At 49.6% G+C, this 25,042-nt stretch overlaps 1 protein-coding gene across 2 annotated transcripts in view; it reads right to left on the bottom strand.

Moving 5' to 3' along the window:
* The window catches only part of tmem63c (transmembrane protein 63C), a 49,109-nt gene that overhangs the window by 10,592 nt on the left and 13,475 nt on the right, over window positions 1-25,042 (bottom strand). For both annotated transcript variants that reach the window (XM_055640303.1, XM_055640304.1), the window contains 13 exons: window positions 22,485-22,706; window positions 21,416-21,495; window positions 19,728-19,815; window positions 15,868-15,905; window positions 11,490-11,632; window positions 11,268-11,319; window positions 10,984-11,092; window positions 10,202-10,275; window positions 9,580-9,660; window positions 8,785-8,905; window positions 4,951-5,084; window positions 2,855-2,977; window positions 33-186 (listed from right to left, as the gene is read on the bottom strand). In XM_055640303.1, the coding sequence (XP_055496278.1) occupies window positions 33-186; window positions 2,855-2,977; window positions 4,951-5,084; window positions 8,785-8,905; window positions 9,580-9,660; window positions 10,202-10,275; window positions 10,984-11,092; window positions 11,268-11,319; window positions 11,490-11,632; window positions 15,868-15,905; window positions 19,728-19,815; window positions 21,416-21,495; window positions 22,485-22,688 (1,401 nt within the window). In that variant the 5' untranslated portion in view covers window positions 22,689-22,706. The remainder of the gene's footprint in view (window positions 1-32; window positions 187-2,854; window positions 2,978-4,950; window positions 5,085-8,784; window positions 8,906-9,579; window positions 9,661-10,201; window positions 10,276-10,983; window positions 11,093-11,267; window positions 11,320-11,489; window positions 11,633-15,867; window positions 15,906-19,727; window positions 19,816-21,415; window positions 21,496-22,484; window positions 22,707-25,042) is intronic.

The following is a 25,042-nucleotide window of genomic DNA, read 5'->3' as shown; positions in this document are numbered from 1 at the left end:
AGGGTGGCCTGTTACTGTCATGGCTGCCCTACCTTCAGGCTCTCCACAGGGTTGGTGACGTTGAACTTGTCCATGGTGTTGACGATGATGGCCGGTGTGGTGAGGAAGAAGAGGAGCAGGAAGAGCAGGATGTTGAGGACAGCACAGCGGATCCACCAGGCGCTTCCCTGCACCGACAGGTTCTCCCTGATGTAGGAGCAGAGACATGACCACTAGACCAGGACCATCGACAGGCCCGCGGCATTGCCTGACCGACCGTGATGTAGGGTGCTGTACACAACCAACATCATTCACCCACCCACCCACCAACCTCCACAGATGCTGCCTGACCTAGCAATGTTACAAAATTTTGAGATTTAAAAAATCAAGTCTGCAATTTATTCCATCAGATAAAGCATAAAAATAAGTTTAATTTGACACCTAATTCACTTTCATATCTCAAGTAATAAAAAGGTTATGGCCATTTTCATACTCGGAAATTAGCATCTTGTTCCCTATTGATTTTCTATGGACATAACAAAAAAGCTGTGATCATGGACAGTCAAAAGCCCATAACCTTCTTAAAAATTAAGAGAACTGAATGAAATTTTCAGTTATCATAGATTGAACCATTCTGAAACAAATATAAAATAATCTTACTTGGATGACCTGAAATTAAAGCATATAATTAGTTAGTTACCCAATTGTAGCTAATTTCAAACTTCAATTACTAGATCTAAACATCTATCCATTTCTTAATAAATTATTAACATTTTTAAATAGCCTAAGTGTCCAAATAATATTCATAAATAATTCACAATAAAACATGATTTTTAAATCTCATTTACATCAATTTATAGGCCAAATGGAAGGAATTTAGTGTTCAATTGCTGTAAATTAAAGTCCATTTAAATCGGCTTTCTAGTGGGTTCCTGTGAACGCGCTGGTTTAGAACGTTCACATTGCGCTGGATTTGTGCCCTCAAATGCCCAGGAAAATACTGCAGGATATAAAGAGCCCAAAATGAACTACTCGCTATAGTAAACTTTATATACAGGGTTCTTAGGAAGCCCCTTTTAATGTAAAAATAAGGTACATACCTTTAATTGTCTGCTTTATAAAACCCTGGGGCTGCGAGAGGTCGCGGGTTGAGAGAGTGATTTTAAAACTATTATAACTATTATTCGAGGCCTATAAAACTAATAATACCTTTTGCGACGGGGTCTTTCAGCGATTTTCCGTTAATGATTTACTAGGCTGAACATCTTCGATTGGAACAGCCTAGTAAAAATCGCGTTTTAAACCCGCCCCTCCAAACAGCGCCAAAACGCTGACACGGCCTGGGGCAGATTCCCAATGACGATTCAGGTAGGTTTTGTAACATACCTATCTGACCCGCTGAGTTACTCCAGCACTTTGTGAAACGTCACCTATCTATGTTCTCCACAGATGCTGCCCAGAGATCACCTTCACTGAACATTTTATGCTTTATTTCTCGACTCATTACTGATTTAATTTTTTTTTAAATCAAAAGACTGAATTTAAAAAGACCAGCTTCAACTGATGACGTCACAATGGCTCGGCTAGAAGTGATCAGCTTCACTTACGTTCGGGAACGGCTTGAGTGGGAGGACTACATCTCCCGTGGGGGCGACGGGTAGAGAACGGGTGCGTTGAGGGAGCAGACCCAATGGGTCTTCACTTGGTCTAGTACATAACTAAAACTCTGATCTTGTACGTGTGTATATGTGTGTGTGTATGTGGTTGTCTTTACATTTTCACAAAAACACTACGTGGTAACGATAACATTTTTAAAATAATCTGATTCACATTTTTCCCTCTAGGCCAAGATCACCTTCACTGAACATTTTATGCTTTATTTCTCAACTTATTGTTGACTTTACTGATTAAAACTGTAAAAGAATTAAAATACTTTGAATTTAAAACCAGCTTCAACTGATGACGTCACAATGGCTCGGCTAGCAGTGATTAGCTTCACTGAAAGATTTCATCCTATATTTCACGTTATTCGCAATTAAAGCATTAAAATTGCCAACTTTCACAAGATTTTTACATATTCTGATTCTTATTTTTCCCCTTTAGGCAGAGATCACCTTCACTGAACATTTTATGCTTTATTTCTCGGCAATACTGATTAAAGTTTAAAAATATCAAGAGTTTGAATTTAAAATGACCAGCTTCAACTGATGACGTCACAATGGCTCGGCTAGCAGTGATCAGCTTCACTAAAGATTTCATTCTATATATCAAATTTTTCGTGATTAAAGCTTTAAAAATGCCAACCTTCACAAGATTTTTACTATTAAAATCATTCCTGCCAGCTTCCAACACACTTCGATACAATGTTGTGACACAGGAACACTCTGAACATTTCACCTCACAGCAGGGGGAGGGCGAATTGCTATTGCAACATGCAGAGCAAGTGCAGTTGGAATTTTGTTTAAAGCCCATTGCTGAGGGAGGCAAGGGAGTGCTGGAATCTTACGTTTGGAAATTCTTGAGTTGGAGGACCACGCCTCCTGTGGGGGTATGCTTTATCAATAAAGCTTTGTTTGTGTAATCAAGGAGGTGGGTTAGACCAGGAGTGTGGCGCTGATGTGAAAGGTCATTGGTCAGCCAAGCGGCCAGAGTTCAGGGTCGAGGGAAATCCTCACATCCGTGACGGGACAGGAAAAGCAACAAAGTGCTGGAGTAACTCAGTATGTGCTGGGACTCCCTCATTGACTGTGTAGGAAGGAACTGCAGGCGCAGGTTTACACTGAAGATAGGCACAAAGTGCTGGAGTAACACAGTGGGTGGGGCGGCATCTGTGAGGCACTCCGTCACCGAACCGACAGCTTGACCTGTGACCTACCAGATGATTTCGCTGAGTCCGGGGGCGTAGCGTACGTCCCAGCGGTACGACTTGACCACGGTGGTGATGCTGGACTGCTGCGGACGGTAGCGACATTGACTGTGCTCGTAATCCTTCACAATCCTGGCAGAGACAGCACATCATGGACAACCAGTCAGTGGGCTAGCCCGAGGAAGAAGGCCAAATGGCCTTACTAATGCGTCATTGTATCTGGACTGGAAAACAAGACGGCTTCACCAAACATTAATAAAACACTGGGCAGATTGAGACCAAAACTCTCGGCCAAAGTGTTTGATGGATATCAGTCGGGTACAGTGTCATAGTCATCGAGTCACACTGCAGTGATACAGGCCCTTCGGCCCAACTCATCCATGCCGACCAACATGCCCCATCTAAGCTAGTCCCATTTCCCCACATCTGCCCCATATCCCTCTAAACCTTTCCTATCCATGTACCCGTCCAAGTGCCTGCTAAATGCTGCTCTAGTCCCTGCCTCACCACCCTCTTCTGTCAGCTCCTTCCATCTACTCTGTGAACTATTTGTCCCTCGGGTTCCCATGAAATCTTTCCCCACTCACCTTATATCTTTATCCTTATCCCTGATTCCCCTACTCTGGGTAAAAGACTGTGCAACTACCCAATCTATTCCCCTCATGATTTTATACACTATAAGATCATCCCCATAGTCTCCTGCTCAAAATCTTTGTCGAGCTCAGGCCCTTGGATCCAGGCAACATCAATCTTCTCTGCTTTATTTCCAGCAGTGTGGGTGGTGCTGGTTAGTATATGTTTGGTACTGGTTAGTGTGCTAGCTATGCTGTAGGGGGGGGGGGCTAGCAGTTAGAGGAGTGGGGGCCAGTAGTTAGAGGAGTGGGGGCCACTAGTTAGAGGGGTGGGGGCCACTAGTTAGAGGAGTGGGGGCCAGTAGTTAGAGGAGTGGGGGCCTAGTTAGAGGAGTGGGGGCCACTAGTTAGAGGAGTGGGGGCCAGTAGTTAGAGGAGTGGGGGCCACTAGTTAGAGGAGTGGGGGCCACTAGTTAGAGGAGTGGGGGGCAGTGGTTAGGAGTGGGGGCCGGTAGTTAGAGGGGTGGGAGTCACTAGTTGGAGGAATGGGGGCCAGTAGTTAGGAGTGGGGGTGAGTAGTTAGAGGGGTGGGAGCCACTAGTTAGAGGGGTGGATAAGCTTTTCCCATTGAGAATAGGGAAGATTCAAACAAGAGGACATGATTTGAGAATTAAGGGACAGAAGTTTAGGGGTAACATGAGGGGGAACTTCTTTACTCCGAGAGTGATAGCTGTGTGGAATGAGCTTCCAGTGGAAGTGGTGGAGGCAGGTTCGATTTTATCATTTAAAAATAAATTGGATAGGTATATGGACGGGAAAGGAATGGAGGGTTATGGTCTGAGCGCAGGTAGATGGGACTAGGGGAGAATAAGTGTTCGGCACGGACTAGAAGGGCTGAGTTGGCCTGTTTCCGTGCTGTAATTGTTATATGGTTATATGGTTATATGGGTGGGGGCACGGTGGTTAGAGGGGTGGGGGCAGGGGTGGGGTTAGAGTTAGAGGGTGGGGGCACTAGTTAGAGGGGTGGGGCCGATGGTTAGAGGGGTGGGGGCCGGTGATTAGAGGGGTGGGGGCACTAGTTAGAGGGGTGGGGGCACTAGTTAGAGGGGTGGGGGCACTAGTTAGGGGTGGTGGGGGTGGGGGGGCCGGTGGTTAGAGGGGTGGGGGCACTAGTTAGAGGGGTGGGGGCACTAGTTAGAGGGGTGGGGGGCCGGTGGTTAGAGGGGGGGGGAGGGGTGGGGGTTGGTTAGAGGGGTGGGGGCACTAGTTAGAGGGGTGGGGGCACTAGTTAGAGGGGTGGGGGCACTAGTTAGAGGGGTGGGGGCACTAGTTAGAGGGGTGGGGGCCGGTGGTTAGAGGGGTGGGGGCACTAGTTAGAGGGGTGGGGGCACTAGTTAGAGGGGTGGGGGCACTAGTTAGAGGTGTGGGGGCCGGTGGTTAGAGGGGGGGGGGCGGTGGTTAGAGTGGGGGCCGGTGGTTAGGGCCGTGAGTGGGGTCAGCACGGACACTGGACCGATGGGGTCAGTCACTCACACAGCTGTCATCCGCTCGTCCTGGAAGGTGACAAAACTCATTCCCAGCCGCTTGAGGGAGATGCGATGGTGCTCAGCGTTGAACTCATCCGTCAGCTTCTCCTCCAGCTCACTGTAGTATTGCTCTGCATCCACCTGCACACACACAGTGAGTGAATGAAGCAGCCACCGGGCACAAGGCTGCACCCTCCCCTGTGTGTCTGACACCAGCTGATACAGAGCTGAGGAACAAGCCCCCAGTGGCGGGCCCCCACCCCTCTAACCACCGCCCCCACCCCCTAACCCCCAGCCCCCCCCACTAACTAGTGCCCCCACCCCTCTAACTATTGGCCCCCATCCCTCTAACTAGTGGCCCCCACTCCTCTAACCCCTAGTGGCCCCCCACCTGTAACTATTGGCCCCCACCCCTCTAAACTAGTGGCCCCCACCCTCTAACTAGTGGCCCCCACCCCTCTAACTAGTGCCCCCCACCCCTCTAACTAGTGGGCCCCACCCCTCCCCTAGTGGGCCGCTAACTCCTCTAACTGTGGCCCCCACCCCTCTAACTACTGCCCCCCCCTAACTAGTGGCCCCCACCCCTCTAACTAGTGCCCCCCCTCTAACTAGTGGCCCCTGACCACCGGCCCCCCACTCCTCACTCCAGCCCCACCTCACGAATCTCTGCATCGTAACACAGTACAGTATGGAGACAGGCTCTTCAAATACAATGACCAAATATGACCCCATGGCTAACTAATCCCCTCTGCCTGCACGTGATCCATACACCTCCATTCCCTGCATATCAATGTGCCAATCTAAAAGCCCCTTCAACACCATTATCTGCCTCCACCACCACCACCCCTGGCAGCTCGTTCCACGCCCCCACCACCCTGTGTGTAAAACACTTGCCCCTCTCACCCTCACACTGCAAACTCTACTATTGGACATTTCCACCCTGGACAGAAGCTTCTGCCCATCTACCCAACCGATGCGAATTTAATCATCATTTTAATGCCTAAATCATATTTTCCTTCAACCTCCGGCATTCCAGAGGGAACATTCCAGTCTGTGCAACCTCTCCCTGTCGCTAACACCCCCTAATCCAAGCTTCATTCCTCTGAACCCTCTCCAAAGCCTCCACACCCTTCCAGAATGTTAGGAGCTGCTACCTCACAGCGCTAGAGACCCTGCCTCGATCCTGATTATGGGCGCTGTCTGTACGGAATTTATACATTCTCCCTGGAACCATGTGGGCTTTCTCCGGGTGCTCCAGTTTCCGGCCACACTCCAAAGACGTGCAGGTTTATAGGTTAATTGGCTTCTGTAAATTGCCCTAGTGTGTAGGGTATGAAAGTGGGATAACATCGAACTGGTATATGGGTGATCACTGGACAGGGTCGACGCAGTGGGCCAAAGGGCCTGTTTCCATGCTGTATCTAAACTAAACTGTATTCAAAATGACGACAGGTCAAAATGACAAGGTAGACAGTACCCGTTTCCCAGGATGGAAGCATCAAATAGGAATAGGGCAGAGGAATAGTAGATGGAATTTAATACAGAGAAGTGTGAGGTGTTGCATTTTGGGACGTCAAACAAGGGCAGGACCTACACAGTGAATGGCAGGCCTCTGGGTAATATTGTAGAGCAGAGGGATCTAGGAGTACAGGTGCATGGTTCCTTGAAGGTCAAGTCGCAGGTAGATAAGGTGGTCAAAAAGGCTTTTGGCACATTGACCTTCATCAATCAGAGTATTGAGTATAGAAGTTGGAAGGTCATGTTGCAGTTGTATAAGACGTTGGTGAGACCACATTTAGAATATTGTGTTCAGCTCTGGGCACCATGTTATAGAAAATATATTGTCAAGCTTGAAAGGGTTCAGAAAAGATTTACGAGGATGTTGCCAGGACTAGAGGGTGTGAGCTATAGGGAGAGGTTGAGTAGGCTGGGTCTCTATTCCATGGAGTGCAGGAGGATGAGGGGAGATCTTATAGAGGTGTACAAAATCATGAGAGGAATAGATCGGGAAGAAACACAGAATCTCGCCCAGAATAGGGGAATCAAGGACCAGAGTACATAGGTTCAAGGTGAAGGGGAAAAGATTTAACGTGAATCTGAGGGGTAACTTTTTCACACAAAGGGTGGTGGGTGTATGGAACAAGCTGCCAGAGGAAGTAGTTGAGGCTGAGACTATCCCAATGTTGATGAAAAAGTTAGACAGGTACATGGATAGGACAGGTTTGGAGGGATATGGACCAAACGCAGGCAGGAGGGACTAGTGTAGCTAGGACATTATTGGCCGGTGTGGGCAAGTTAGCCGAAGGGTCTGTTTCCACACTGTATCACTCTGACTCTGAATACTACTGGGCAGCTGTAAGGTAAGGTTTTAAGGAGACGTGTGGAGCAATTGCTTTTACACAGGGGGTGGAGAGTTGGTCTTGGCATTATGTTCGCCACAGACATTGTGGGCCGAAGAGTCTGTTCTTGTGCTGTACTGTTCTCTGTTCAACATAAGGTACAGGAGCCTGTAGAGCATCAGGCTGTTGAATCACGCTGCACAACTCTAACCACAAGCCTACCTCAGCACCCAACTAGGAACGGAAAAGGATGCAGAAAGTTGTGACCACTGCCCAGTCCATCACCGGCTATGACGTCCCCACCATCGAAGGGATCTATCACAGTCGCTGCCTCAAAAAGGCTGCCAACATCATCAAAGACCCACACCATCCTGGCCACACACTTATCTCTCCGCTGCCATCTGGAAGAAGGTACAGGACCCTGAAATCTGGAACATCCAGGATCAGGAACAGCTTCTTCCCCACAGCCATCAGACTATTAAAAACAACATCAAACAAACTCTGAACTATAACAACCTATTGCACTTTATCTGTTTATTTATTGAGTATATATATGGTCTATGGTATATAGACACACTGAACTTTTATCTCCGGTTCTGTATTATGTTTACATATTCTGTTGTGCTACAGCAAGCAAGAATTTCATTGTCCTACCTGGGACACATGACAATAAAACTCTCTTGACTCTTAACCTGTATTCACTTTGTAAATGTGGCACTGCGATGGTCTGGTTATTATTTATTGCGCTGTTACAGGTAAGAATGTCATTGGTCTGATCTCAATTGCAAACGGCAACTAAACACTCTTGACTTGCCAGTGCTTGCCCCATTACCTCCCAATCCTTTTCTCTCCACATGCCTGTTCAAATGTCTTTTAAATGCATGTATCTAACTCAGCACGCATGTATCTAACTCAGCACGCATGTAACAAAGCACACATGTATCCAACTCAGCATGCATGTATCTAACTCAGCACGCATGTATCTAATCACGCTTGTACCTAACTCAGCACACATGTATCTAACTCAGCACGCATGTATCTGAGCACGCATGTATCTAACTTAGCATGCATGTATCTAACTCAGCACGCATGTATCTAACTCAGCACGCATGTATCAGAGCACGCATGTACCTAACTCAGCACGCATGTATCTAACTCAGCACGCATGTATCTAACACGGGTTGAATCTTCTGATGGCGGATCTGTATTCTGTTTAGTGATGCTGACCCCTTGACCAATCTCCTTGACTGTCCCTTTGACCAATGTCAGGCCTCTATAACCTTCATCCCAACACCTTCCTATCTGGCCATGGTCAGATGATGGTCCACTGGCCAGTTGCCCTACTGTACCTCTCAACATCTCCCACACCACTCTCACTCCCACCCCCTCCCTCTGCTGGCTCTGACCCACCTCCCACCTCCCACCTCTGACCCCCCCACCCATATTCTTTCCATCCATCAACATTGACCAATGTTAACGGGCCGATTTTCTCTCCTGTGCACCTGTTCAAACCCACAGCAGTCACAACAGCAGATCCGGGCCAGAGGGTGCGTCTTAATCATGATCTTTCCTTCCTTCTGGGCTTTGGCTGTGAAATATAGACGGCCTTTCATTGCCTTTCGTCTAGGAGGAACAAAAGTTGTAAATACATGAGATCTGTGGCTGGGATCATGGTGATTAGTCCCCACAGGTTAGTGTTAGACCCACAGGTTAGTGTTAGGTTAGTGTTAGACCCACAGGTTAGTGTTAGACCCACACTGGTTAGTGTTAGTCCCACAGGTTAGTGTTAGTCCCACAGGTTAGTGTTAGACCCACAGGTTAGTGTTAGTCCCACAGGTTAGTGTTAGTTAGTCCCACAGGTTAGTGTTAGTCCCACAGGTTAGTGTTAGTCCCACAGGTTAGTGTTAGTCCCACAGGCTAGTGTTAGTCCCACAGGCTAGTGTTAGTCCCACAGGTTAGTGTTAGACCCACAGGTTAGTGTTAGACCCACAGGTTAGTGTTAGACCCACAGGTTAGTGTTAGACCCACAGGTTAGACCCCATCGTTTGTTGGCCATCTACTCCCATTTACAAAGGCAGTTTTTCGAAACACATTCCCTGATCCCACATCCCATTGCATTTAGTCACTGAGTCCAAGCACAAATCCATGGCAGGTTCCAACCGTACTGTCATCAGTACATTGATGGAAAGGTCAGGCAGAACAAATCTCCCTCGTTACAGGTGGAGCCAGGAAACATTGGGCTCAGAGTGGCCAAGTGTGAAGCTGCCCTCGTACACACTCCTTTTGTACTTGCTCACCTCTCACTGTCGAGTTTCATCAGGGCACGCACATCGAAGCAGAACTGCACATCTGTCACCGTGCAGCTTGGGTAGGCCTCACTGCAAGACAGTGCATGCACAGTTAGAACCACGGTGCGTGTACAGTTAGAACTAGACAGGTCCATCCGATGCTCAACATCACACATGCACGCGCACACACACACACACACCCACAGACACACACAGCCATACACAGATGCGCACACACACACAGACAGACACGTAGACACAGACACTCACATGCACAGACAGCTGCACACAGATACTCACACGCACACACACAGACACAGACGGACGCACACACAGACGCACACACACACAGACGCGCACACACACAGACGCGCACACACACAGACGCGCACACAGACGCGCACACACGCACACAACCACAGACACACAGAGACACGCACACACAGACGCGCGCACACAGACACGCGCGCACACACAGACGCGCGCACACACAGACGCGCGCACACAGACGCGCGCACACAGACGCGCGCACACAGACGCGCGCACACGCAGACGCGCGCACACGCAGACGCGCGCACACGCAGACGCGCGCACACGCAGAAGCACACACGCACACACACACATTACTCACTGGAAGTGTTTGGTGAGGAGGCTCGTGTCTGTGATTTCCTTCGGGATTTGGGAGATCATCAATGTTCGTGCCACCTGGAGAAGAAAAAGCCCCACAGCTGGATTAGGTTAGAGCAGCTGTAAACTCACCCAAACCAAACCCACTGGCCCAGACACACGCCCCAGGCAGGTCCTCACACAAAGCCGCATTGCCCACACTGGAGTCCACTGGACTTGGCTCTGGACGCCACAGTTTCGGAAGGGAACAAATACAGGAGTACAAACACCACAGTGAACCTTTGCAATGTATTCTTGTGGCCACAGCTGGAGAGTTCTGGCCTTCCCCAGGAGACCGCTGCTCTGAGGTAGCGCTAATCTCCACTGGGCAGATTAGGGCAGGGCCCAGAGCGCCAGGGTCAGGGGTCATTATAGGGAACATCTCTACAGGGGAAGGCAGTGACCAACAACAGTCAGAGCCCAGGGTAGGAATGACAAAGACTACAGGACGGAGATTTCAGGTGAAGGGCAAAGTGTGTTACACAGAGGGTGGTGGGTGCCCAGGACACTGCCAGCGGTGGGGGTGGAGGGAGATACTATGGTGGTGTTTGAGGCTTTTCTACGGGTTGATGGGCATGCAGGGAGTGGAGATATGGATCAGGTGCAGGTTGACACGTGATGGTCACGGACATTGAGAGTCACGGGGCCTGTGACTACGTGTACTGTTCCGTGTTGTATGGTTTATGCATGTTAAGAGCAAGTGGGGTTTGTGGGGTGGTCGGCCCTGCCCGTCTGCTTCCCTCTCACCTTCTCATTCTCTTTGTAATCGAGCTGCAGCGAGTGGTGGCCCATACAGATCACGGTCACCACAAAGTAGAGCAGGGCAAAGATACTGTGCAGCCACAGCAAGCGGTCACTGCAACATGGAGAGAGAGAGAGAGAGGGGGGCTCAGCAACTGGGGCATGGGGGGGTTGGGGGGGGGGTGGGAGGGGCACTGGGGCAGGGGGGCGGCAGGGGGGGCACCGGGGCAGGGGGGGGGGGGGGGGGGGGGGGGGGGAGGACATGGACAGTCTGTCGGTCGGTCACTCACTCTGCAGGGACGTTGGCGATGGTTGTTCGTCCGAAGTGCTGGGGGCTGTCACCTGGAGCAGGAACCATGCTGTCAGTGAGACCCTCGCAGCAGAGACTCCACCCACCCCCCCTCCCTCCTACGCACACCACCCTCCCAAACCCCCCCCCCCCCCCCCACCCCCCCCTCTCCCCCCTCTCCCCCTCCCCCAACCCCCCCACACCCCTGTGCCCCCCCCCTCACCCAGCAGGTCCCCGGAGAAGTTGACGGGGAGGATGATGGCGATGGAGAAGACACAGACCACACTCAGCAACACCAGGATGTGTCTCTGGAACGACAGGTAGATGATGGCGTCCAGCCCACACTTGTACTGGATCTCATCATCCCTGCAAGACAAGGCCCAGCTCACTGCCTCATCACGCTCCCCCACCTCCCGCCTGTACCCCCCCCCCCCCCCCCCCCACCCCCCTCGCCCCTCCCCCCCCCCCCCACCCCCCACACTTGTACTGGATCACATCACCCCTGTAACACAAGGCTCAGTAGGCTGCGGGCCGAGAAGCTTTCTCGTTCAGGTTCGTGACCCAACTCACGGAACTACCAGAATTTTGAACATATTGTGTAAAAATATTATATAAATCATACCTGAAACTCGTCAAGAACAAAACCTGCACATTTTTTTAAAATATGGGAAAACTTCCAATTTTCCGAGTATTAATTGTGCAAACAATGCACGTTTGACATTGAGGTCGGACACAAATTGACCAATCCCGCGCTTTGTGTTATGGTCGCTAGGCAGCGAGGACCCTGGGATAATGGCTGCCTCCTAATAACATCAAAACAATAGCAAGGTTTCCAAGGAATAAAGGTAATGCTAACCTTGCTGATCATTTTGTTTTTCAATTGATTTATCTTTAATGTGTTCTGAGCCATTCGTAACTGTCACTGTATGTCATGTTGTTACTTGTGGGCGGAGCACCAAGGCAAATTCCTTGTATGTGAATACTTGGCCAATAAGCTTACTTACTTTATAAAGTTATGATGTGAACTGTTAACTAAAAATGATAAATAACAAATGTACAGCTAGGTTTATGATTAGGATTAGGATCAGAGGCAGAGTCAGAGTCAGGGTCAGAGTCAGGGTCAGAGTCAGGGTCAGAGTCAGGGTCAGGGTCAGGGTCAGGGTCAGGGTCAGGGTCAGAGTCAGAGTCAGAGTCAGAGTCAGAGTCAGAGTCAGAGTCAGAGTCAGAGTCAGAGTCAGAGTCAGAGTCAGAGTCAGAGTCAGGGTCAGTCAGTCAGGGTCAGGGTCAGGGTCAGGGTCAGGGTCAGAGTCAGGGTCGGTCGGTCGGTCTTGTCTTTAGGCTGATGGATGCTGTGGAGGATCGGTCGGGCTGTGGGTCCGCCGGTGAGTGGCCAGGCCGCCGGTGGATGCTGCGAAGGGTCGATCGGGATGTCGGTAGGCCTGTGGATGCTACAAAGGTGCCTTAGCCTTCCCCCAGCCTGGAACTGCCCCAGTCCCACTATGGCCGTGACCCCCACTCTGCACACTAGCAGTCAGTGGTTTTCAGTAAACGGGGGAACCCAGAAGAACTGCCCTCACCCATTAATTAGGCTGGTTCAGGAGCCGGACCTCTGCGGCAGTCTCATTCACAAAACACACACAATTAAGTTAATTACTAGACTAAGTGGGACCCGTTGGGTCCCATGTTCACACGGGAGGGCGGTCCCCCAACGCAATATTCCACCTCTCCACCAATTCCAATATTGGTGGCTAGTGGGGAGGGGGCTTTCTGGAGCACTAGTATGGGCTGAAGGGACTGGTTTCCAGAGGGCTAGTATGGATATTGTGAGCCAAATGGATTCTTAGGTGGTTGCTCAGTCACTCAAGCTTGATGTGCTGGCAGCTCACCCACGGCTGGTGGGCTGGCAGTTGACTCACGGCTATTCCTTGAAATTCCATTTCAAGCAGGGTGCAAGGCCATCAAATTCAAATGCAGTTTCCTACAATTTCAAGCAGGGTGCAAGACCATCAAATTCAAGTGCAGTTTCCTACCATTCAAGCAGGGTGCAAGACCACCAAACTCATGCAGTTTCCGACCACTTCAAGCAGGGTACAAGGCCACCAAATTCAAGGGCAGTTTCATGCCACTTCAAGCAGGGTGCAAGGCCACCAAATTCAAGTGTAGTTTCTTACCACTTCAAGCAGGGTGCAAGGCCACCAAATTGAAATGCAGTTTCACACCATTTCGTGCAGGGTGCAAGGCTACCACATTCAATTGCAGTTTCATACCATTTCAAGCAGGGTGAAACCACCATAAAACACCACATAAACACCACACTCACAGTTCAGTAGACATTCAGTGTGTTCAGTTGATTCACAGCTCAGACAGTCGTGACCTCTCCCTCCCCCATCTTGCAGAGACTGAGCCATACCCACACTTCCGGGTTTTATAATCCCTCACCCCCTCCCACAGTAAGGGGCGTGGCCTTCATGGCGTGATTGACAGGAGAGAGATTCGCAACATTTTTTAAACACTAATAACACTTTTATTTTTCATTGATGGCAAGAATCCTCTGCACCTGATGAGCAGAGGGGGACTGAGTAAGATACCCAAAAATCACAGCCGTAAGTGGTAGTGTTTTATCTAAAATCAATATACAATGCAAACAGGAAGTAGTCAAGTTTAGACTTTTAATCATTTGCCATTTCAAACCAACCACCACAAACCATTTGCTGTGCTTTATTTCAAACCAACCACCACCAACCATTTGCTGTGCTTTATTTTAAACAAACCATTTGCTGTGCTTTATTCCAAACGAAACACATTTTCATTTTCAAACCACATTAAGGGCACTCAAGGTCAGTAAAACGACACTCACATTTTAGTAGACATATGTTCAGTGTTATTCACAGCTCAGACTGAGAGACGAGACCTTCTCGCTCCCCCATCTTGCAGAGACTGACTGAGGCACTCAACACTTCCGGGTTTTATAGTCCCTTCGGAAGGGGCGTGGCTTTCAGGAGAGAGAATCTCAACATTTTTTAAACACTAATAACTCTTTTATTTTTCATCGATGGGAAAAATCCTCTTGTCCTGCACAGCAGAGGGGGACTGAGTAAGATGGCCAAAATTCACAGCCGTAAGTGGCAGCGTTTTTTTCTAAAATCAATATACAGAACAAGATACAAGATACATTTATTTGTCACATGTGCCAGTTGGCACAGTGAGATGTGATCACCATACAGCCATACAATAAAATAAAGAATACAACACATGACAGAGTTCAACATAAAACATCCCCACACAGCAGAATTAAAAGTTTCCCACTGTGAGAGAAGGCAACAAAGTCAGTCATCTTCCTCTGATATTCCTCTGTTGTGCACCCGTGGCCGGGGCCTCTGGAGCCCTCCGCAGTCACCACTAGGGGCAGCCCGCCGCTCAGGCCCGCTCGCCGAGATGTTGGCACTCCGACGTCGGAATGGGAGGCCAACTTCAGCGGCGTGGACCTCCAAATCGGCCACTTCCCACCAGAGTCCGCAGCTCCCGACGTCCCCAGGCCGCGCCGGGCAGAGATTCAACGCTGGCGGCCCTCGGCAAATGGTCCCAGGACTCCGTTATGTCGGTCAGTGCCGCCCGCGCTGGAAGCTCTCCCAAACCACAGCTCAGCGATCTTGGAGCAGCGGGCCCAACTCACAGGAGCTTCAAACGGCGATCCAGGTAGGTATCGCCCGCTCCACGGCAAATCCTGCGCTGCGCCGCTGCTGCCGAAGCTCTGGTCCGGTCCCCGGTCTCCGGTAGGAAAGGCCACTCCAATCCATATGGTAGGCCGCAAGGTGGGGGGCGAGGACGCGACACGGAGAAATAGTCGTGTCCTAGCCAGGAAGCGACTGGGAAACAGTTTCCCCCTCACTCCTCCCCCACATAGAAAAACTAAAGAATCCCCAAAACAAAAGTGTTTAGACAAACTTAAATAAAAAAAAGATAGGAAAAAACAGACAGGCTGTAGGCAGAGGCTCCTTCATTGCAGCGCCCCACAGTGGGATTGGTCACAGGAAGTGGTCAAGATCAGACTTTTAGTGATATAGATATTATTTTTATATAATATAATTATACATAATTATATATGATTAAACTCATATTCACAAGTCATATATATATATACAAAGATGGTATAATAATATATGGTTTAAATCGACTGCAACAGGGAATTAGGCTCCCATGGTGTAATATGGGCATTCGACTAGATGGCGCTCACTTTTTCGATCTCATTTTCTAATTAGTTTAATTAATTAATGTGCAACCTTTTGGAACTGATGAGTAATGACTTCCTTCTCAATTATATTTTATCTAAATATGTGCAAAATTTAATGTAGTTCCGAGACATGGGTCACGAAAGTTAAATTCTAGACACATTTTTGATGCTCAGCCCACAGCCAACAACCCACTGCTTGATCACCACCCCCCCCCCCCCCCCCCCCCACCTCTACCCCGCCCCCCTCCCCCCACTGCCTCTAACCCTCCCCCTCCCCCCCTCCCCCGCCTCCACCCTCACCCACCCCTCCCCTGCTTATATCAGAACTGCAGTGAGATCAAAAGGATGAAGCAATGAAAGGTAAACCTACCGCATGTGGTAAAGTGTGGTCAACCAAGAACAAAACCCCTGCAGACAGAACAAAGCAATGCTCAGAAATCCACAACTCAAAGTGAAGACACTGCTCAGGTAGTTCAGCAACAATGAAATGATTGTAAAGGAGTCTCACATTCACTGGCGTGATCTGGTCACAGTTCCCGGGACAGATGGGGTCACACCTGGGATATAGGGATCTCTGGGATGGAGGAATGGGACAGGTGTAGGCAGCTGGGATGGCCAATCCCCCTGGACTGGGACAGGTGGGTTCACACCTGGAATATAGGGATCTCTGGGATATAGACTCCCACTTGGCCAAGGAATGGGACAGGTGTAGGCAACAGGGATCATCAATCCCCATGGACTGGTACAGGCGAGGGCAGAGGCAGGAGATTGATCTGCACCAGCACGCTGCACCAGCACACTGCACCAGCAGGCTGCACCAGCAGGCTGCACCAGCACACCAGCAAAGACAGAGGGCAGGACATTTTGAAGGAGATTGAAAACAATTTCCAGTACATGAAGGAAAATGTCTGACAGTAGACAGGATGTTGATGAAGGGCTTGGGCATGTTGTGCTTTATCTGTCAGGGCACTGAGTACTGAAGATGAGATGTTAGGTTGCAAGCATTAGGGTTGGGGAGGTCCCTCTTGTAGTTTACGTTCGGTTTAAGTCACCATGCCACAGGAAAGATGCTACTGAAGCTGCAAAGAGTGCCGTGAGAATATCGGGAGGACTTGAGGGCCTGAGCTACAGGGAGAGGTTGAGTAGGCTGGGACTCCATTCCTTGGAGCGCAGGAGGCTGAGGGGTGATCTTATAGAGGTGTATAACATCTTCAGGGGCACAGATGGAGTGAATGCACAGTATTTTACCCACACTAGGGGATTCATGAACCAGAGAGCATGGGTTTAAGTTGAGGAGGCAACAATTTCACACAGAGGGCGGTGAGTAGATGGAGTGAGTTGCAGAAAGAGTGCTTGAGACTGGACCAATAACAATATTTGAAGCCATTTGGACAGTTACATGAACAGTAAAGTTATGAGACACGGGCCAAACATCTTTATCGGCATGGACAAGGTGGGCCGAAGGGCCTGTTCCTTGCTGTTAGACTGATTCTATCACCTTGTCTCATCTGGGCTGCTTGCAGTCTTGCCACCATGCATCAGAGCTGGCCTTGAACTGCCAGTCATTGGCAGTGTGCTGGTGCAGTCTGCTGGTGCAGTCTGCTGGTGCAGTCTGCTGGGATGGTGCAGTTTGCTGGGATGGTGCAGTCTGCTGGAATGGTGCAGTCTGCTGGTGCAGTGTGCTGGGATGGTGCAGTGTGCTGGTGCAGTGTGCTGGTGCAGTGTGCTGGTGCAGTGTGCTGGGATGGTGCAGTGTGCTGGGATGGTGCAGTGTGCTGGGATGGTGCAGTGTGCTGGGGTGGTGCAGTGTGCTGGTGCGGTCTGCTGGTGCAGTCTGCTGGTGCAGTGTGCTGGTGCAGTGTGCTGGTGCAGTGTGCTGGTGCAGTGTGCTGGGATGGTGCAGTGTGCTGGGATGGTGCCCTGGTGCAGTCTGCTGGTGCAGTCTGGTGCAGTGTGCTGGGATGGTGCACCCATCTGGTGCAGTGTGCTGGATCCCATTGTGCTGGGATGGTGCAGTGTGCAGTGTGCTGGTGCAGTCTGCTGGTGCAGTGTCCTTCAGTGTGCTGGTGCAGTGTGCTGGGATCAGTGTGCATGGTGCCTGGCTGGGATGGTGCAATGTCCTGGTAAAGTGTGCCGGTGCAGTGTGCCGGTGCAGTCTGCTGGTTGCAGTGTATTGCTGCAGTGGAAACAAGCCCTTCAGCCCAACTCATCCATGCTACCCAACATGCCCCATCTATGCTGCTCCCATTTCCCACAGTTGCTCCATATCCTTCTAAACCTTTCCGATCCATGTGCCTGGCCAAATGTCCTTTAAACGTTGCAGCATGGAGTGATTGCACAGTCCCAGCATGGAGCCACATCACAGCCAGCAGCATGGAGCCACATCACAGTCCCAGCATGGAGCCACATCACAGTCCCCAGCATGGAGTGATCACACAGCTCCAGCATGGAGTCACATCACAGCCCCAGCATGGAGCCACCACACTGCCCCAGTTCCTACAACACTGTCCACACCAACCATCAAATACCCATTGATATTAATCCTCCCGTAATCCCATTTCATTTTGCCCAAATTCTCCACAGCTCCCCCTAGATTCCACCCCTCACTAGCTGCCCTTTGCAGGGACCCTGTGAAGGGGCCCTTTGCTGGGGCCCAGGTAACCCTGCAGCTCTCACCGGGCCTTCACAGGGATTACGTGCAAACTCCACACAGAGTGCCGGATGCCAGGACTGAAGCAGGAGCTCTGGAGCTGTGAGGTAGCAACGGCATCAGCCCCTTTCCTTGAGGAACGATCTCAATCACAAAACATTAACTTCTCTTCCCATAGATGCAGCCTCCCCAGCTGAGACCTCCCAGCATTCTCTGTTTTATCTCAGATTTACAACATCTGCACTCTTATTTTATTTTTGCTGGGTCAGTTGATGAGAGGTAGAGTTTTTGAGGCACAGAACTGTCCAGCATGGAAACAGCTCCGTTCACCCACCTTATCCATGCCAACCAATTTACCACCATTTGCCTGCACTTGGCCCAAAGCTGAGGGGACGGGACCCAACGGGGCCCACTTGGCCCATTGTTCTTTAAACCCTTCATCTCCATATATACGTATCTGTCCAAATGTTTTCTGAGTTGTAATTACATCTTCTTCCACAGCTTCCTCTGGCAGCTCGTTCCAGATACGGACTATCCTCTGACTGATAAAGATTCCCCTGAGATCCCTCTTAAATCTCTCCCCTCTCACCTCAAGCCTACGCCCTCTAGTTTTAGAATCTTTGAGAAAAGACTGTGAGCATTCTCGTTGTCCATTCCCCTCATGATCTTGTTCATGATGAGGTTTACAAGGTTAATTCCCGGGATGGCGGGACTGTCATATGCTGAGAGAATGGAGCATTTGGGTTTGTATACTCTGGAGTTTAGAAGGATGAGAGGCAATCTCATTGAAACATATAAGATTATTAAGGGCTTGGACATGCTAGAGGCAGGAAACATGTTCCCGATGTTGGGGGAGTCCAGAACCAGGGGCCACAGTTTAAGAATAAGGGGTAAGCCATTTAGAACGGAGACGAGGAAACACTTTTTCTCACAGAGAGTGGTGAGTCTGTGGAATTATCTGCCTCAGAGGGCAGTGGAGGCAGTTTCTCTGGATGCTTTCAAGAAAGAGCTAGATAGGGCTCTTAAAAATAGCGGAGTCAGGGGATATGGGGAGAAGGCAGGAACGGGGTACTGATTGGGGATGATCAGCCATGATCACATTGAATGGTGGTGCTGGCTCGAAGGGCCGAATGGCCTACTTCTGCACCTATTGTCTATTGTATATTGTACACCTCAATAAGGTCACACCTCAGCCTCCTACACTCCACATGCCAGCCTATCCAACCCTATAAGTCACCCACAAGCCCAGCCAACATCCTGGTCAATCTCTTTTGTCCAACAATGTTCTCCTTCCTGCAACTGGGCACCAGAACTAATAAGCAAGTCGGCTTTCCCCGGGTAAAGGATTCTAAAACTAGAAGGTATAACTAGAGGTTACAGCACTCCAAGTGTGGAAATACATTACATTTAATTGAAGAAGCAATAGTTTAATACTCATTATAGCCAGCAGGGAGTGTATGGTAGTTTGAAAACTCCACAACAAGTAGCTGGACTGGATGTGACTGACATGGAGCTGGTCACTACCTGGTACAGATTCACACTGGGAAGAGGCAATGCTGAGGCTGCGTAGGTCCACTCACCACATCCTTACTCTCCAGTTCTGTGGGGCTGGTTTCAGAAGAGCATTTCTCCTTTTCATTCTGTTCCCCGTAAAACAGGGAGGTGAGGCTGCAGAGAGTAAAGAGAGCTGTAAACACAGCAGCACACTGAATGGCAGCGAGACCAACATGCAGCAAGGCAACGTGGACACAGCAAGAACACAATGCATGAGAGAAGCAGGAAGAGGTAGTTCATCCCCAGAGCCTTCCCACCCCTCAGAGTCAGAGCCATGGTTATACGCACGGAAACAGGCCACTCGGCCCGACCCCGTCATGCGAGGCAAGGTGCCTTCCTGAGATAGACCTACTCTCATGCATATGAGAGCCTGTATCTCTCTAAACCTTTCCTATCCATGTACGCACAAACCTCTTCCACATGTTGGTATAGTACCTGCCTCAGCTACTTCTTGCAGCAATATGTTCCATACACCCAACACCCTGTGTCTAAAACCCTCACATCCCTTTTAAATCTTTCCATTCACACCCTTTCATCTCTGGCCTTTGTCCAATCAAACCCCCCTCACCTGTATCTACCCATCACTGGCCGGGATTCATCTTGCCCCTCCTCTCTTCCACATTTCATCCCCCCACCACGATGAATCTGAAGAAGAGTCCCAACTTGAAATCACCTATCCATGTTCTCCACAGATGCTGCCTGACCCACTGAGTTGATCCAGCACTCTGTGAAACGTCACCTATCCATGTTCTCCACAGATGCTGCCTGACCCACTGAGTTACTCCTGCACCCTGTGAAACGTCATCTATCCATGTTCTCCACAGATGCTGCCTGGCTCGCTGAGTTACTCCTAAACTGTGACCCTTGGTTCTGGAACATTTTTCCTGCATCTAGCCTGTCCAATCCTTTAGGAATTTTATATGTTTCTATAAGATCTCCTATCATCCTTCTAAATTCCATTGATTACAAGCCCAGTCGACCCATTCTTTCATCATATGACAGTCCCGCCATCCCGGGAATTAACCTGGTGAAACTGCGCTGCACTCCCTCAATAGGAAGAATGTCCTTCCTCAAATTAGGAGACCAAAACTGCACATAATACTCCAGGTGTGGTCTCACTAGGGCCCTGTACAATTGCAGTAGGACCTCCTTGCTCCTAAACTCAAATCCTCTCGTAATGAAGGCCAACATGCCATTAGCTTTCTTCACTGCCTGCTGTACCTGCATGCTTACTTTCAGTGACTGATGTACAAGCACACACAGGTCTTGTTGCACATCTCCTTTTCCTAATCTGACACCATTCAGATAATAATCTGCCTTCCTGTTCTTGCCGTCAAAGTGGATAACCTCGCATTTATCCGAATTATACAGCATCTGCCATGCATCTGCCCACTCACCCAACCGATCTATGTAACCCTGCAGCGTCATAGCATCCTCCTCGCATCTCACACTGCCACCCAGCTTTGTGTCATCCGCAAACTTAGAGATGTCACATTTAATTCCCTCGTCTAAATCATTAATATAGATTGTAAATAACTGGGATCCCAGCACCGAGCCTTGCTGCACCCTACTAGTCACTGCCTGCCATTCTGAAAAGGACAAGGGGCGATGGAGTGGTATCCGTGAGGAGTTGTAGGGTTAGGGTCAACGAGGCCCGACCCTGGACAGAGGGTGTTGGGAGTGGTGTCCGTGAGGGCTGAGCAAAGGTAAGCACCTGTCATTGTCCATCAGCAGAGCCAGGCGTCCATAGTCCCAGGCAGCCTTGCGAAGGCAGGAGAAGACAAACAGCAGCACCTGCAATACACGAATACACTGTTAACACCCACAACCATGTCACTGTGCACTCTGGTTTATCACTGGTACTCATCTGCCTTAAGGTGCAGGGGATGTGCTTGTCTATGTGCTATACAAGCAAATCAAATCATACTATACATGATTACACTCAAACCATACACAATACGACAACAAGAACAAATACCAGAGAGCAGAGTATCGTTACATCATTACACAGTTACAGGGAAAGTGCAAATAGTGGGAGGGGGAGACCTTTGTCACTTTGTGGCCCCTTGTTCAAGATGACTGAGCATAAGGTCAACAGGAATAGGAGTAGAATTAGGCCATTCGGCCCATCAAGTCTACTCTGCCATCCAATCACGGCTGATCTATCTCTGCACGCCAGAGTTCCCGATGACGGACATCCAGAGGAGCCACTATGAACACCAATTCTTCTCAACAGGTGCAAACATTTAGTTTAGTTTAGTTTAGTTTGGAGATACAGTGCGGAAGCAGGCCCTTCGGCCCACCGAGTCCGTGCTGACCAGCGATCACCTCGCACATTAACACTCTCCTACACCCACGAGGGACAATTGTTACAATTCCCAAGCCAATTAACCTACAAACCTGTACGTCTTTGGTGTGTGGGAGGAAACCGAAGATCTCGGAGAAAACCCATGGGGAGAACGTACAAACTCTGTAGAGACAGCACCCGTAGTCGGGATGGAACCAGGGTCTCCGGCGCTGCATTCACTGTAAGGCAGTAACTCTACCGCTGCGCCACCGTGACCGCCCTATTCTAATTCTAGATAATTGAAATAAAAACAGAAAGTGTTGAAACACTGGGCAGGTCAGACACAGCCTGCAGATTACAAACCGGATATTAATGTTCCACTTGAACAGTCCGTGGACTGGAAAGAGTTTCTTACTCCACAGTTGCTGCCTGACCTGCTGACTAGACTTCAGATTGCCAATGGCTTTGTAGGACAGAGGTGAGGAAGCGTGCGTACCAGCCAGAGAATGAAGTTGATGGCGAGGACAGTGGGGACACCTCCAAAAGACAGGCCCTGTAGCACGGTGCTGCGTGACCTTGCGCTGTAGCAGTGCTCCGCCGTCTCGTTGGCCAGGGTATTCAGGAAGCTCAGGATGCCCAGGGTGTGTCCAGCTTTGTCATTGACAGCTTGGGGACTGTGTTGAAGTGTAGAGTCGTCCATCGAAAGTCTGCTGCGTACCTGCAGGAAGAGCAAAGCGCGCGCAGGAATGCAGGTGAAGGTTTCCAGCAGACCGGTGGGGGGGGCAGTGAGACAAGGGGCATCAGGGAGAGGTACTGGGCCATATTGCCCTACTGCCCAATGTGATGCCTTCCACACTAGTCCTCACGTCCTACAGCACCGTTACAGACCCTTTGGCATATTGGGCTAATCCCATTTCATAAGTATCATAAGTGATAGGAGCAGAATTAGGCCATTCGGCCCATCAAGTCTACTCCACCGTTCAATCAGGGCTGATCTCTCCCTCCCTCCTAACCCCATTTTCCTGCCTTCTCCCCATAACCTCTAACACCCGTACTAATCAAGAATCTATCTATCTGCCTTAAAAATGTCCACTGACTTGGCCTCCACAGCCTTCTGTGGCAATGAATTCCACAGATTCACCACCCTCTGACTAAAGAAATTCCTCCCCATCTCCTCCCTAAAGGAAGTGCTTTAACTCTGAGGCTGAGACCCCTGGTCCTTGACTCTCCCACCAGTGGAAACATCCTCTCCACATCCACTGTATCCAAGTTTTTCATTATTCTGTATGTTTCAAAGAGATCCCCCCTCAAACTCCAGCGAGTACAGGCCCAGTGCCGACAAACGCTCACCATATGTTATCCCACTCATTCCTGGGATCATTCCTGTAAACCTCCTCTGGGCCCTCTTCAGAACCAGCACATCCTTCCTCATATACAGTGCCCAAAACTGCTCACATTTGATTGCATTTTGCCTATTCCCTCTCAACCCTTCCTATGTATATCCATCCAAATATCTGTTACTTCTCCAACTTCCTCTGGCAGTTCAGTCCAGATACAGATGACGAGCTCTCTCCAAGATCTCCCTCCTCTGCCCTGGGAGACAGACTGGGAGTGTTCACTATCCATGCCCCTCATATAAGATCACCTGTCAGCCTCACACGCTCCAAGTCCCAGCCTATCCAACCTCTCCCTGTAACTCAAGTACAGGTGACATCTGGTGAATCTCTTCTGCACCCTTTTCCAAATTAGTGACATCCTTCCGGTTGCTGGATGACCAGAGCTGCATGCAGAATTCCAAGTGTGGTCTCACCAACGTCCTGTACAGCCGCATCATGATGTCCCAACTTTTGTTCAATACCGTTCCCAATGAAGGCAAGTGTCCAAACACCCTCTTCACCACATTGTCCACCTGACTCACCATCTTCAGGGAACCGTGCACCTGTTTCCCAGCAAGGCTCTACAAGCTCTACAAGAGTCTACAGGGCCCTACCGTTTACTGTGTAAGTCCCACAGGCAGGGCCGTCTTAACAGCATTACAGGCCCCCGGGCACTGGGGCCCCTACACTTCCAGTTTCTTTATTCCGAATCAAATATGCCGTCATGCACTTGTGATGTTCTTCTCCGTTTTCATGTTCTACAATAACATTCTACAATACATAGATTAGCATGGGGCCCCCATGCTGGTGGGGGCCAGCGCAACTGCCCAGCGTGCCCATGCGTTAAGACGCCCTGCCCACAAGGCTCTACAGGGCCCTACCGTTTACTGTGTAAGCCCCAGCAAGGCTCTACAGGGCCCAACCATTTATTGTGTAAGTCCTGCCCTGCTTTGACATACCAAAGTAATCACCTGACACTTGTCAATTCCTTGGCCGCCTTCCCAAGTGATCCAGATCCTGTTGAAAAGAGATCTGCTTCCTGGCTACTGTTCCTTCAATTTGTGTCATCTGTAAATTTACTAACCATGTTAACCTCATTGATCTTAGTGTAGTGTTTGCTGTTGGGGAGGGTTTAAAATAAGATGACAAAACGATGGGTGACATAATGAGATAGATGGGAAACTAGGAGTTAATGTGTAAAAGTAAACGTGGAAGATGAAGGAGAAATGTCACAACGTCAGGAGTGGTGAAGCTGTGACGTACCAACCACAGCAGGAGGCAGTAGAAGCCTTATCATTGGATATATTCTGCGAGTTAGAAATGGCTAAAGAAGCAAAGGATATTGGGAGAATGCAAGAACAGGGTTCCGAATGTCAATAATAGACAATAGACAATTGTCTACTATCATTGACATTATCAATAATCAATCAATATCACATTGAATGGAGAAGCAACACGAGAGGCTAACGGACCAACTCCCGCAATTAAGAGTCATACACCACGGAAATAGGCCCTTCAGCCCAATGGTTCCATGCTGACCAGCATTCCCATCCAGGCTATTGCCATTTGCCTGTATTTGGCCAATATCCCTCTAATGGTGGAAGGTTGCTTCTTGGACTGGAGGCCTGTGACTAGTGGTGTGCCTCAGGGTTCAGTGCTGGGCCCGTTACTGTTTGTC

The sequence above is a fragment of the Leucoraja erinacea genome, chromosome 9 (assembly GCF_028641065.1).
Source record: "Leucoraja erinacea ecotype New England chromosome 9, Leri_hhj_1, whole genome shotgun sequence".
Classification (NCBI taxonomy): domain Eukaryota; kingdom Metazoa; phylum Chordata; class Chondrichthyes; order Rajiformes; family Rajidae; genus Leucoraja; species Leucoraja erinaceus.
This window is presented reverse-complemented; position numbering and strand designations above follow the sequence as displayed.